The sequence below is a fragment of the Ixodes scapularis genome, unplaced genomic scaffold (assembly GCF_016920785.2).
Source record: "Ixodes scapularis isolate PalLabHiFi unplaced genomic scaffold, ASM1692078v2 PGA_scaffold3__209_contigs__length_174095766, whole genome shotgun sequence".
In the NCBI taxonomy this organism is placed as follows: domain Eukaryota; kingdom Metazoa; phylum Arthropoda; class Arachnida; order Ixodida; family Ixodidae; genus Ixodes; species Ixodes scapularis.
In genome coordinates, this window is record NW_024609868.1 from 132,308,131 (window position 1) to 132,320,450 (window position 12,320).

Consider the following 12,320-nt stretch of genomic DNA (forward strand, 5'->3'; position numbering starts at 1 on the left):
CGCAACGTATGCATTAGGCGGTTTACAAAATTAGTTTACTCTTATACACGAGCTTTGCGGGTAAAAACGTGCGTCTCAAGAAACACCATTCAACAGCTTTCTGTGACTTCATGCCATCAGGCTTGTGTTGTTGTCCCGTCGCCATAACAAAAGAAAGCAAAAAAAAAACACACGAATTTGCAGCATGTTTGAAGCACCAATTTCTAGGGCCTGCTTACGCCAAGAAAAGGTACAAGTGATTGAGTGGAATATTATTATCTAGGAAGCATAACAATATTAAACTCGTGTTGTCTTCCTTCAGAATGACGGTGACCTAATTCAAATAATTCCAATTTTCTTTCTTTCTGTGGCATACACCTAACATACAGGTGACTGGAGAGATTGCCGAGAAGATGCACTTCTTCTACTTCTTGGTGTATCGGTACGGAGTATGTGTACCCTCCACCTGTCAGCGTGAGGACGTTGAGAAAATCGCCTCAAGCCGTGAGTATTATGCGGTTTTAGCTCTCGTCTGCAGCGATGTTTCACCTGCACAAAACCTAGATAAGTACTACATAGCCAAGAGAAACCATACAGAGATAGACAATTCACAATATATTTCTTGTACAAAGGATATATTCAGTTAATAAAAAAATAAATAAGTTTGACCTTATTATTCAGGGTTTAGTTGATACCTTTAGCGCCAATAAAAGCCAACTTAATGCACATAAATAAGCATCGGAAGCAATTAAGCGACCACTATTATGTTAAGACGTTTATCGGTTGATTAACCTTTTTTTCACTTCCAAAAAACTGCGGAATAAAGATCCGTTCTGTCATTAAGTGTAAAAAGAGGCTAATCTTTCTTATCAGCATTACTGCGTAAACTAGCTAGGTTACACTGCTGTTTTAGATTTTCCTAGACTGCATTTTTGCCAGTGCTATATTACTCTAGTAGACATAATATAACTTTGCCTGAAGCATACAAGTAAAACTGCCTGATTAAGGTTTCCACATATTTTGTTTTGTGTTCTCTTATGATATCTACTGTGGGAAAATGATCGCATTATTCTACTCGTTCGGCTTTGCAGTATGTAATAAATTTCTTGAATTGATGCTAATATTTCGGAAATTTTATTCACGATTTATTTTCACTGAGTTAGAAACATGTTTTTAATGTTTCTTTTTAAAATTATGCTTTCTTTGTATCTTATGGTAGCCATCTTATTACTACGCTTTTCACTAAAACGAATACAGTGAGCGTACGTCAAGATGTAAAAAATATCATTGTAAGAACTCTGAGTTTCTCATAGGAATCAAACAAGTTTTCTTCTTTGTCATTGCAGCACATTAATGCACTTATTTATTATTAAATTGAATGCTTGGTAGGCTCTCTTTTGTACGTATGGGAAATTGTAATTCGTGTTCTAGAAACAAAGCTTAAGAAATTAAACGTATTAAGTAAGAAGAGCCGATATTTGCAAAAAGAACATGTTATGCACTACGGAACGCAAAAAAAAACAAAACAGTAATAATATTTCTGTAATATTGGATTTCAGGCATGAATTCGTTTTAACGGCAGACCCCAGTCTAAAAAATTTGTTCATCCGTCCGTTCGTCCGCGCATGTACTGGTAGATATAGCGGGGAAACTAAACTGGTGTTTAAGTCACGTGACATCTACTGATATCATGTGGCCTGGAGTCAGGTGATGTAAACAATTAAATATGCCCGTCAAAATGGGCGTGGAAATTGATGTCGGATGACATGACGAGACGTTACTTATGCACAAATTGAGTTCCCCTGCTATATTTAGCGGGAAAATGACGTAACATGAATCGAAGTCACGTGACCTCCAAACCAATTCACATAGTTGAAAAAAACCCGAGACTGCTGGTAAAGGACAGAACACTAAAAGTCTCTCATACAGAACTTTTAGGGTTGTGTCGTTTACCCGCAGTCTCAGGGTTTTTTCAACCATGTGCAATGTACACCAGCTCGCTTGAGCCCTTACATTTTGTTCTTTAAACCAATTCAGTTTACCCAAAAATATTGCGGGGAAATTGATGTCATGCAATCTTACAGTTCTTGCTTCTACGCAAAATTTAGCGGACAAATTAACGCCACGTGACTTGACGACAGATGACACATTAATACAACTTCCCCACTCAATCTAGCCGGAAAATTTGACGTCATTTGTTTCACAAACTGTACTAAAAGTACTGGATTAAAATAATAAAACATAGAGGGGCCCAAACACAGACAAGTACATTCTTTCAAATCACAAGTTGGTTTGTTCATGGCGTAAAAACGACCGTTGTGAGTTGTGAGTTGAAAGAATGTACTCGTCTGCGCTTCGACCACTCAATGTTTGGTCCGTTCTGGTATCTAGCTTACTTTACCAACCCGATCGTCACGATTGTAAGAAATGCTTTGTAAAATAAAAAAAATAAAAAACAAGAAATGCGTAATTTGCAACGGTATCTTAGTAACGCAGTCCATGGCCGAAATCCAATTCTAAATATAATTTTACCAACCTCTGTAGTATTAATTGTATAAATTGCAAAGACAAGCGATCTTTGGAAGGAGCTCAAATAAGGACGGATTTAATTAGCCTTTTTGTAATACAAGGTCTATTGGCCGGAATCTTTTTAATGGGATTATGGTTTCAAGCAATCCACGATTGCAAAACGAATGTTGTTTTGTTTTGCTTTAGAAGGAAATATTTGGGGCTAGCGTAGATATGTTCACTTAATTTTCCTTTAATTCATTTGTAATCTAGTCGCTGACGAGGCATCAGTCGAGTTAGTGATGAAAAAAGGTCACCAGGATTTAGATTTACGTTAAATACACTTTAAATACACGTTAAATACACATGTCACAAAATTTTTATTTTCAATACTGATGTTTGCAGGCAGCTTTCCAAAACGACACGTGCCTTACAGTGAGACAACGCAAAATTTGATGTATGTATTTCCTTAATGAGAGAAAGCATTATGCTTTTTTGCATAAAGTAATTCTTAAAATACAAAGTAGTTTAACATGTTAACTTTGAGGAAGAGTAATATAAAGCTTACAAAAAAAGTATTGTTTACGTGCAGTCCTTTGATATGGAGATACGTATGTCATATTGACGGCTCTCAAAATTGGGAATCCAGAAATTATGAGATGTCCAGTGAAATGGTTTTAGAAACGCACTAAAATAGGCTATCGATTTATGTAGGTTGCGCTTATTCCTAACTCAACAGTGCAGGTGAAAGTAGAATTTTTTACATTGTATGGCTCATTAGCCTCCATGCCCTGATATAAATGATATTGTGTAAATAGGCGAGACTTGGAGTCCATATTCATAGACAGTATTAGTTTTATCGGTTGTCTCATTTACAATGTTTCCGTTTTTTAGGTTTCTTTAAATTTTTGTTGCTTTACTGATTGTATGGATTGGTATAGATTCTTGTATGTGCCTCTGATCGGTGCCTTTCCTGCGCGAGATCACGGCAGTCGGGATTTGTTTTATTTAAACCTGATCTTTCCGCATTTATTTCACTAAGCTTGATTATCTCCGTGTTCAATTTTAAGTTTTTTTTTGCTCTGGACTAGTAATAAAGGTGCTTAATAGATGAAATGTAGGTAAAATTTATTTGGTTAATGTGCCCCGTTTTAAATATTATTTTGTTTGTTACGGGCCTTTAGGATTTATGTTGCTCAATTTTTGTAGCTGCATTTCTGTACCCAATGCGATTAGTGCGACTGAAAGAAAGTGGTACATTATACTTTAACATTAGAGTAAACATTTTAAAGACAGAGCACCAGAATAATTAGATAATTCCGCTTGTTACATAACACACTATTTATATACTCTCTTCTGCGTTAGTGCCATAGATATAAGTAGGTCTTTTCTCATGGTACTGTTTTAATATAACTTAGCGATATTTATGAATTTTTTCTATGTTTGATAAGGGGTGCCTAATATATCTTAAAGAATCCTGAAAAATCATAGCCTTCCTTTACCAAAGTTCTGCGAAAGCACGCCCCGAATTTCGCACGAAATATAAAATCTGCCGGTACTTATTGCCAATTTCATTCTTCATTCCAGTGGCAAAGACTGCTGAATTTGAAGTCAAAGTATCGCGTTGCGAGGTTAAGCAAGATGGAGCAAACCTGAATCAAGATCAGACGACCATCGTGTGAGTTTCTACGCTTTCGAAGTTTCTCTGTGGTTAATTCGTGTTTTAGATATATATAATTTATTATTGAAAAATAAATTTCACGCTGAAAAAGAATTACCGCATGAATACATGTATATATATCTATATATATAAACATGTGCAGAAAAATGAACCGTACTTGATCCAATGAAAAAAAAATCGAAGTTTTATGAACCCGCCGAAAGCCCAAATGTACAAATGTACGCCAAAGCTTGGATATGAACTCTGGGCCTCTTAATGTCCCGTCGGGTATGCTGATATATACATATATATATATATATATTTAAAGCGCAATATATATATATATATATATATATATATATATATATATATATATATATATATATATATATATATATATATATATATATATATATATATATATATATATATATATATATTGCGTTTTAAAGATTTACAATAAAGGGTTTAAACACGACGCGATGCGTCAATTAACCATTAGGATAGCATATAATGCCGAGTTGTCTCGATGATCAATTCCACCAATAAAAGCCGCTGATCCTCATTATCACTGAAGAGGGGCTTTTTTGGCACTTAGATCAACCACTTCACGAAATAGGTTTAAAACAATTTAGTCGACAAAAATATCACAGCTGAATTGCCCCACCTTTTTCGAAAGATTAAAATAAAAAAAATTCCAATGTGGGTCCAGATCACAAGATGTGGAAATGTAAAATAATGATAAATTTAAAAAAAAGTGAGACCGAATGTTTTAAAAAAAGTTCAGTATTCGAACCAGATAAATTTAACTTCCCGATTTCAGGTAAACATCTTTTTTAGTTTTGTATAACGTATAACATCAATGCCCATAATCAAGGTGATCATCGGAAAGCTCCAATGTGTCGAATACCACACTTCAAGTAATTTTGTTTTTGAATGTATGAAATATAGAAATGCCTTGGCATACTAGCTAATAATGACTTATAGGCCGATACATTGAAGAAATAATCAACACAAATTATTAAAATACATTAACCTGTGACTTTCCAGCATTTGTATTATTGAGAATGGCTTGAACTAAGCCTTCCCTACAGCTAACACAACAAATCTACGATAAACTGTAAGGTTCGTGTTTGGTCTCATTTGTTTCTTGATTTAACCGTATTTTTAAGGACTCAAAGTTTGTTATTGCATATTCGGTTATATTCCTTATTAGGGTTTCGTAAGATAAACATGTGATCTGGTAAAGTAAATAAAGGAAATTTTCAAAATTTGATGAAATATTTCCGAGAAATGTTCTTAAATCTCTTAAAAATCTTCACTTTTAGTTCAGTGGTTGAACCATCAGGATCACTTCGTTTTTTTATGGTGGTCAAAAATTTATAAAAAATGCTCTAATAATGCCGATAGAAGGAATCTAACGCCTAAATGTAACTCGTGCATTAAAATAAAAAGTACACGTTCGTAATTTTTTAGTTTGTGTTACAATTAGTGTATAATTTCTGTCAATAAACAATTCTGGGAATGCAACGGCTGTAGTTGTTCGACATAAATTAGCTTCTAAAACATTTGGCTGAGGGTCGAATGTCCTCGAATATTGTGGATCGCATGCAACAAACTTCTCGATTTTGTAACACCGAACCGCCTTGTCAAGTTCTTGTTAAAAATAATACCGGTATCGTACGCTTTGAGCGATAGTCTTTTTATGAGACACATCTAAGAGAGAAAAAATGGGTACGCGAATTGTTGCGCTTTTGATATTAGTATTAAAATAATATATCCTTAAAGACGTAGATTGTATTGAGATTAAAATTTTACAGATACTTTATACTACAACTTTTATTTCTTTAGAAAACTGATGTGAAACATTAATATCAACTTTTTCTACGCCAATAATATTCCTTTAATATCTTCAATTCTTAAAACATGCGCAATGCGCGCAATACTTGGTTTGTATCGCCGCATAAGAAGGCGGTTTTGAACAGGGCTAAAACATGGAACCTATTTTTTTGTTATAATGAATGATGTCGTTCTCTTCATGAAGTTGCCTATGATTTTATAGTGTGCAAAAACAAATAGCTTAATTAATTTTTTCAGGATTATAAACATAGAGATCAAGCTTTAGTGGCCAATAAACAAAATTTGGATCAGCGTGATATTCACCATGTGCAAATGTGCCTGATATCCAGCTCAAAGCATCTAGTCTACACTTTTCTTAATAAAGAGCAAATAACACATGTTCTCTACGTAACCATATGAATATGATGGGTGCAGTTTCAACTATTCCCAATCCAACAACTTACAAAAAAAACGCTTCCCTTTTTTACGAAGGGTTCCCCGTTCCAAAGAAAAACAAAAACTCTCTTAGAACCTAGGAACACACTGGAGTTGTTTTCTCAATTATCATTATAAGCCAGAATTTATTTGTTCGTTTATTTTTACATTTCTTTACTGTATAGCGCTGTTTCATATCCTTCTATGTCGTTTTTTTCTGTTGCATTTTATGAGAGGTAGCAGTAAATAGTAGGTGAATAAAAACAAATATCTTTCTTTTTTATATTTTAGGGTCGACAACTTATTTTGTTTAAGAACTTCACGTTTTTAAATAAAATAAAAAAAGCCATGCGGCAAGCACGCTTACGGAAAGCATCTCCGTCTTGATCGCGACGTCAGTCACCTCAGCAAGCCCCTACACGAACAGCAATTGACATAAGCTTCGAGCAATTGCGCTCTCAATATCTAGAGTAAACGAACAGTTCATCTAAACTTCGTCAGCATCCTGGCCGGATAATGCCGCGCTCTGCATATTGTTTATGCACTGTATTGACACCCAAAAGAAGATGAGCTCTAATTATCATTAGGGTTAACGCGTTGTCAAAGCGGAATTTCTAACTACCCCATTTGCTTGGCGGAAACTTTACGGCTCATATGCATTTATCAAAGCGTTCGAGGGCAAAAGCAAAGATTTCTTTGGTCATCCTCTTTGGGAAAACGATCCCATCGTGGAGTAGAAATACGTAAATCAGCTACTTCTAAGATCGTAATGTAGAGAAATATATTAATAGCTTGATAGCACGGTCTGGAAACGCGATCACTCCTACGGTTTCCTCCCCAGTCCTGCACAAGTCCTGCACTTTTCCTGAAATGGAGCCGACGGAAAGAGTTCAGACCCAGACCTTAAGCCTTCGTAAAAAATAAATCGAATATAGTCATTAATCTGATGGGTATAAAATATCTAGGAAGCAAAATTGATTCTGTCACAAATAATACGTGGTCTTTTGTTTCTAATCTGTATAATATATTCTGCCAAGAACTGGAGTGGTTAGCTGTGTAGAGGGATCGGGTTTAATGGCAAGGATCTAGTGTCCCGGTGAAGGATGGACACGAGCAGGGGGATCTCTCCGGAAGAGAGTGCTTTGACAATGAAGGATGGGATATTAATTTAGCCATTTGCGTCATGCATTATGATATATAATATGGATAGTAATACTATTCCCGGATAGAAGTTCATCACACGCCACTAGGATATTAATCTTGAATATACATATCAGATTCGTAAGCTCCTTTGTGGGAAGCTTGTTTATAACCGTATCGTTCCGCGTGTTATAAAATATGACTTAAAACTTAATATATATTACTGGATATGTAAATATTGGCAGTTAGAAAAACAACAAGTCGCTTGAATAAAAATTGTCGGATAAATGATATAGTTTTCTGTTTATTAAAGAGTAATGAAGCACTCACTCGTTAGTGATGAACAACGTAATGAAATCCGGGATGCGCTGCCGTGGCTCAAACTGAGGGCACGAGATTATTTTCCAATTTACAATCCCCGACTTCAAAGTAGCCAAAGCTTCACTTTGACGCTAATTCAGCATACAACTTATATCCCAACAATCTGAGTTGTGTGCCGATGTAAACATACATCTTCAAGGTGGATTGCTTTTATATTCAGGAATGGTTTAGGAACTGCTGTATAGATCCTTTTCGTTGTTTATACATCTTTCACATTTATAATAGCCGTACATATGATTGTATAACTATTACACTTATTACGCCCACTAAAGCGCACGTGAATACTTTATAGTAAAATAACACAGTTAGCCGGAACATGCAATGTTTGCTTCCGCTTTCCTTATCCAATTCAAATGAGGTCATCAAACTGCTCGTGCGGTCTTGTGCGCGGCGCGAAACGTTTGAGCATTATGAAGTAATGGTTGCTAATTGATTTCAACATTCATGAACATACTTGATTGAAAACGCTATATGGTATCCATGCAAACTCTGCCGCGGAGTGTATATTAGATGCCATGTTCCACAAAAGGCTGACCATACGATCACTCTTCGTTGCCATGAATTGTATCAGGGCAGAATTATCAAAGTTACTATCTACTTTTACTGCGCACGAATATAATTTACAATGTTCTACACACTAGGGAAACAAATTGCGGTTTATTGTATGGACAACCTAATTATTCTAAGGCTTCTTTTCTCCGTTTATTATTTATATTAGGAAGCATTAAATTAAGTACCACGAACTAATGATTCGGTTTCAGGTAGGACGGGAAGCGTGAGGGAACTAGAATTTGAAATAATTCTTATTGCAGAATGAGGGAGTAAATTCGGGTCATTTTGACACCAGAGTTGTCGCACCAACACACATTGAATCAAGTGTGAAAACTACTGATTCTGGAAAATTCCTACAAGCCTTCCCGCAAACTTGCCTTGTGCTTTACGTGCGAAAACAGAAACCAACGATTTACCTTCTCAAATTTTACGAATGATAAAATTTCTTAAAAAGAGGCATGGAAATGTTGAAAGCACTAACCAAATTGAGGTATCGTAAATCACGTAAATGTATAGTTTTTATATGATCACGTGCTAGCAAATGCCATCTTAATATAGTAATAATGTTTGTTTTTCTAGAACGTTTAATCTTAAAGTTACAGAAATGATGACATGTATTTAATTCGAAGATTGTGAACGGTATACTTAAAAGCGATAATACTTCAAGGAATGCGATGGTGAAACTTTGTGAATACATACCTAAATCATTTTATCATGTGTCATGTTCTCTCTACAGTACCATGGTTGTCATCTTAATGGTGATAGTTCTACTCTCGACGGCGGTGGATGGGGTTAGAGAAGCAAGGAAGCAACCAGACAAAAAAGACAACGCCAGAGAATGTAAGTACGTTTCGTGAAAACGATAGAAAGCGAGGACTACTTAATGCTAATGTTATAGTCATTGTCAGCTTCAGAAGCGTAGGGTTTGGCCAGTCCCTACGCGGTTTATTATTGATCCGGGACCAAAGAGATTGCGGCATTTCAGATCAAAACACCGAAAACAAAGCGCAAAGCTCGAACCATAAAAAACAATAAACCCTACTGTGCGTTTGTAAGATGAAAGTGTTTATTAGACTCTGAGAACACAAAGAAACATATTTTAGCGCGATAAAATATAAAAGCCACCAAAATGATTCCATAAAGAACGCACTGTTTGTAATAATATCCGTACCATTGTGCGTTTTTGTTTCTCTTTAAACATTCAGAAGCAAAAAAAAAAACAGTGGGAGTTTACATATCATGTTCATAGCCTAATTAAATATTATTAATAACGGCGGTGAGGGAGACTAGTGATTGCGTAGTTCATCATTTTATACAAGGGGATTATTTTTTTCGATCAGTGAATAAGCGAGTTCAATTTTCGAGGCGACCGTTGGAATGTTTATGTTTGAAGTGCTACACCTTTATTATAATGTGCCACTCTCAATCTTTTTTTTTTTTGCTTATGTATAGGAAAGGCTTTAATTAAAATTCCTAGTGTTGAGTGATCATGCTCGGGGTATCCCTTACGAGGGAGAAGTTGGAATTTGTTATGACCGTCTCTATGCAGAATGTCGAAAATCGCCACTGGATGATCACGCTGTGTACATGTTGTTTGCCCGCACTAACAACTATATATGTCAGTTGGTGGACAACCGCCGACATTCACACGTGGACCATAGATCTTTAGGGGACACCTCAGATAACGTAAGTATAATAAAAGATTTAAAGTTCCTAATCAAAACGGCACACATTGGCTAGAGTGTTGACATGATCTCTTTTGTTTGCTCTTGTGTGGGGCGGACTTTTTAGTATCCTCAAAGCAAGAAATCCTTAGCCAAACAGAGTACCGTGCACCTCGCTGTATTGCCAAAGAAGAGGGCAGGTGCTCTAATGGCTTCCGACGCCTACGTTTTATGATTTTCACGGTTAGATAATTTTGGGGTTCCCGAAACCTTAAAGGGACCATGAAATGATTTTAAAATCGAGTTTCATCCACCGCACGTCGTAAAAGGTGTGAAAAGAAACACAAAAACACAAAAATAGGGAGCCAAAAAAATTATTTGCTATAGAACTTTTAAAAGAAAACTGGACTCTTTTGCGCCTTCCTTCCTTCGCCTGTTCACTACGATGCATCCGCGGAAATGGAGCACGTCAGCCAAATCCAGGTCGCCTATTGGGTAAAAGCCTACCTCACCAGCACCGCGATCGTAAACAATAAATAGCCGGCGAATGTTTCCTAAAAGTTTTGTTAAATAATATTCAGATCCACATTTTGTAGCATAATTAGAGATGTGTGGCGAAAATTGCCAAATTTTATAATGCTGAGAGCCAAGCGCCATCTATCGTGTGGTAAACGAAGCAACTACTGCGCGTGCGCAGTAGGGCAGGGCCGACAGTTACTTGGGTGACGGCGACCATTGATGGCGACCGACAAGCATTTATTTTCTTTGTTTTCCTTCCTCTCAAAACTCTGACTGACTGAACGTTTATTTTTCTACGTGTTCTTCCCGCGCGTGCCGACTTCAAGCAGCAAGAAAACAGTACTTAAAACAGACCACGACGAACAAGAACGCTGGATCCACCGACTCCGACGAAGCGTATAGGCCTAGCAGGCATTCCGACTCGGCGCTGCGTTGCTTCGTCGCAAGACCGTCTGCCTACGATCGGCTGGCGTGCTAAGTGGAATATGCCAGCGCGACCCTTGTGGACCCTTCCCGTATTATAGTTTGACCACTGACCTCAATTCTAGATTAAGAGGTGAGGTCAATCTCTTCCCCTTGTTTTCCGAGGCAGTGTTGACGAACACTCGTCGAAAAGGGACTCTCGTCGATTCTATCTTCTTGTTTTGTGTGATATAGACCTGAAATAAACGCCGTATGGATTACCTTCGTAACACGGTATGTACACTTTGTTATTGGTATGCCATTTTTATTCTAACAGACTGCACGTCACTGTCGAGCTATAACAGTTCGTGGGAGGTATACGTACAACCCCGGTCCAACCTTTCTTTGCCGAGTGTCGCGTCAGTATCGAGTTGCAATCGTAAAAGAACGGTCCCTAAGCGCTTACAAACAGCGCGAATACAAGACTTCCATCAAGCGCGCGCGTCCGCTCCGAGTGTAAACAGGTATTTACGCGGCTCTTGCTGACACTCGTGGTTCAAACGTATCTTTTTTAACGGCGGCTCGCTCCTGCATCTCCGAGGCCGCGAAAAACGCCATCTACGTCGCTTTGCAAACGACTGACACGGGCCGGCCCTTCTGCCAACAATGACGGGGTGGTTGACTTCTGGAGTCTTCACCGGAAGACTCGCTGCACTTCCCAACAGGCATACCGGCGTATGGGACTAGTCCCATGCTGTCGCTGTAGCGCAACATATCTCATTGAATTTCGCTCAGCTGCGATGCGGCGATGAGAGGCGCCGATTCAGGAAATACGTCGGTGACATCAGCGCAGTAAAACCCACCGGCGCACCCCAACTCGTTGCCGCTAACACTCCCATTCTCCTAGTGCCGAGAGAACTTCCGGTTCCGGAAACGGTCTACGTCACGGCTTCTTTTGCGGTCAGTTGGAGAGAATGAAAAGTCGATATTTCAATAATTTTTTGTGTAGAAGTTAATAAACCGAGACGAAAACGGATGCCTGTTCGGCATTCAGTGAACATTGACGGTTTAATGTAAAAGTTATCTGGAAAAAGTAAAAAGGTCACTTCATGGTCCCTTTAATTTTTACTTCTGAGCTAAAATTATAAATTAACTTTGTTTCCAAAAAGAAAGTAAGTTGCATCAAATAGGCATATCAGCATTCGTAATGCCTATTGAATATAAAACTTTAGTTTTGCACA

At 37.4% G+C, this 12,320-nt stretch overlaps 1 protein-coding gene across 1 annotated transcript in view; it reads left to right on the plus strand.

Moving 5' to 3' along the window:
- Positions 1–377: 377 nt before the first annotated feature.
- The window catches only part of LOC8029480 (nose resistant to fluoxetine protein 6), a 91,415-nt gene continuing 79,472 nt past the window's right edge, over positions 378–12,320 (plus strand). Inside the window, exons 1-3 of the mRNA XM_040212424.3 lie at positions 378–483; positions 4,075–4,165; positions 9,231–9,334. Coding sequence (XP_040068358.3) covers positions 393–483; positions 4,075–4,165; positions 9,231–9,334 — 286 coding nt within the window. The 5' untranslated portion in view covers positions 378–392. The remainder of the gene's footprint in view (positions 484–4,074; positions 4,166–9,230; positions 9,335–12,320) is intronic.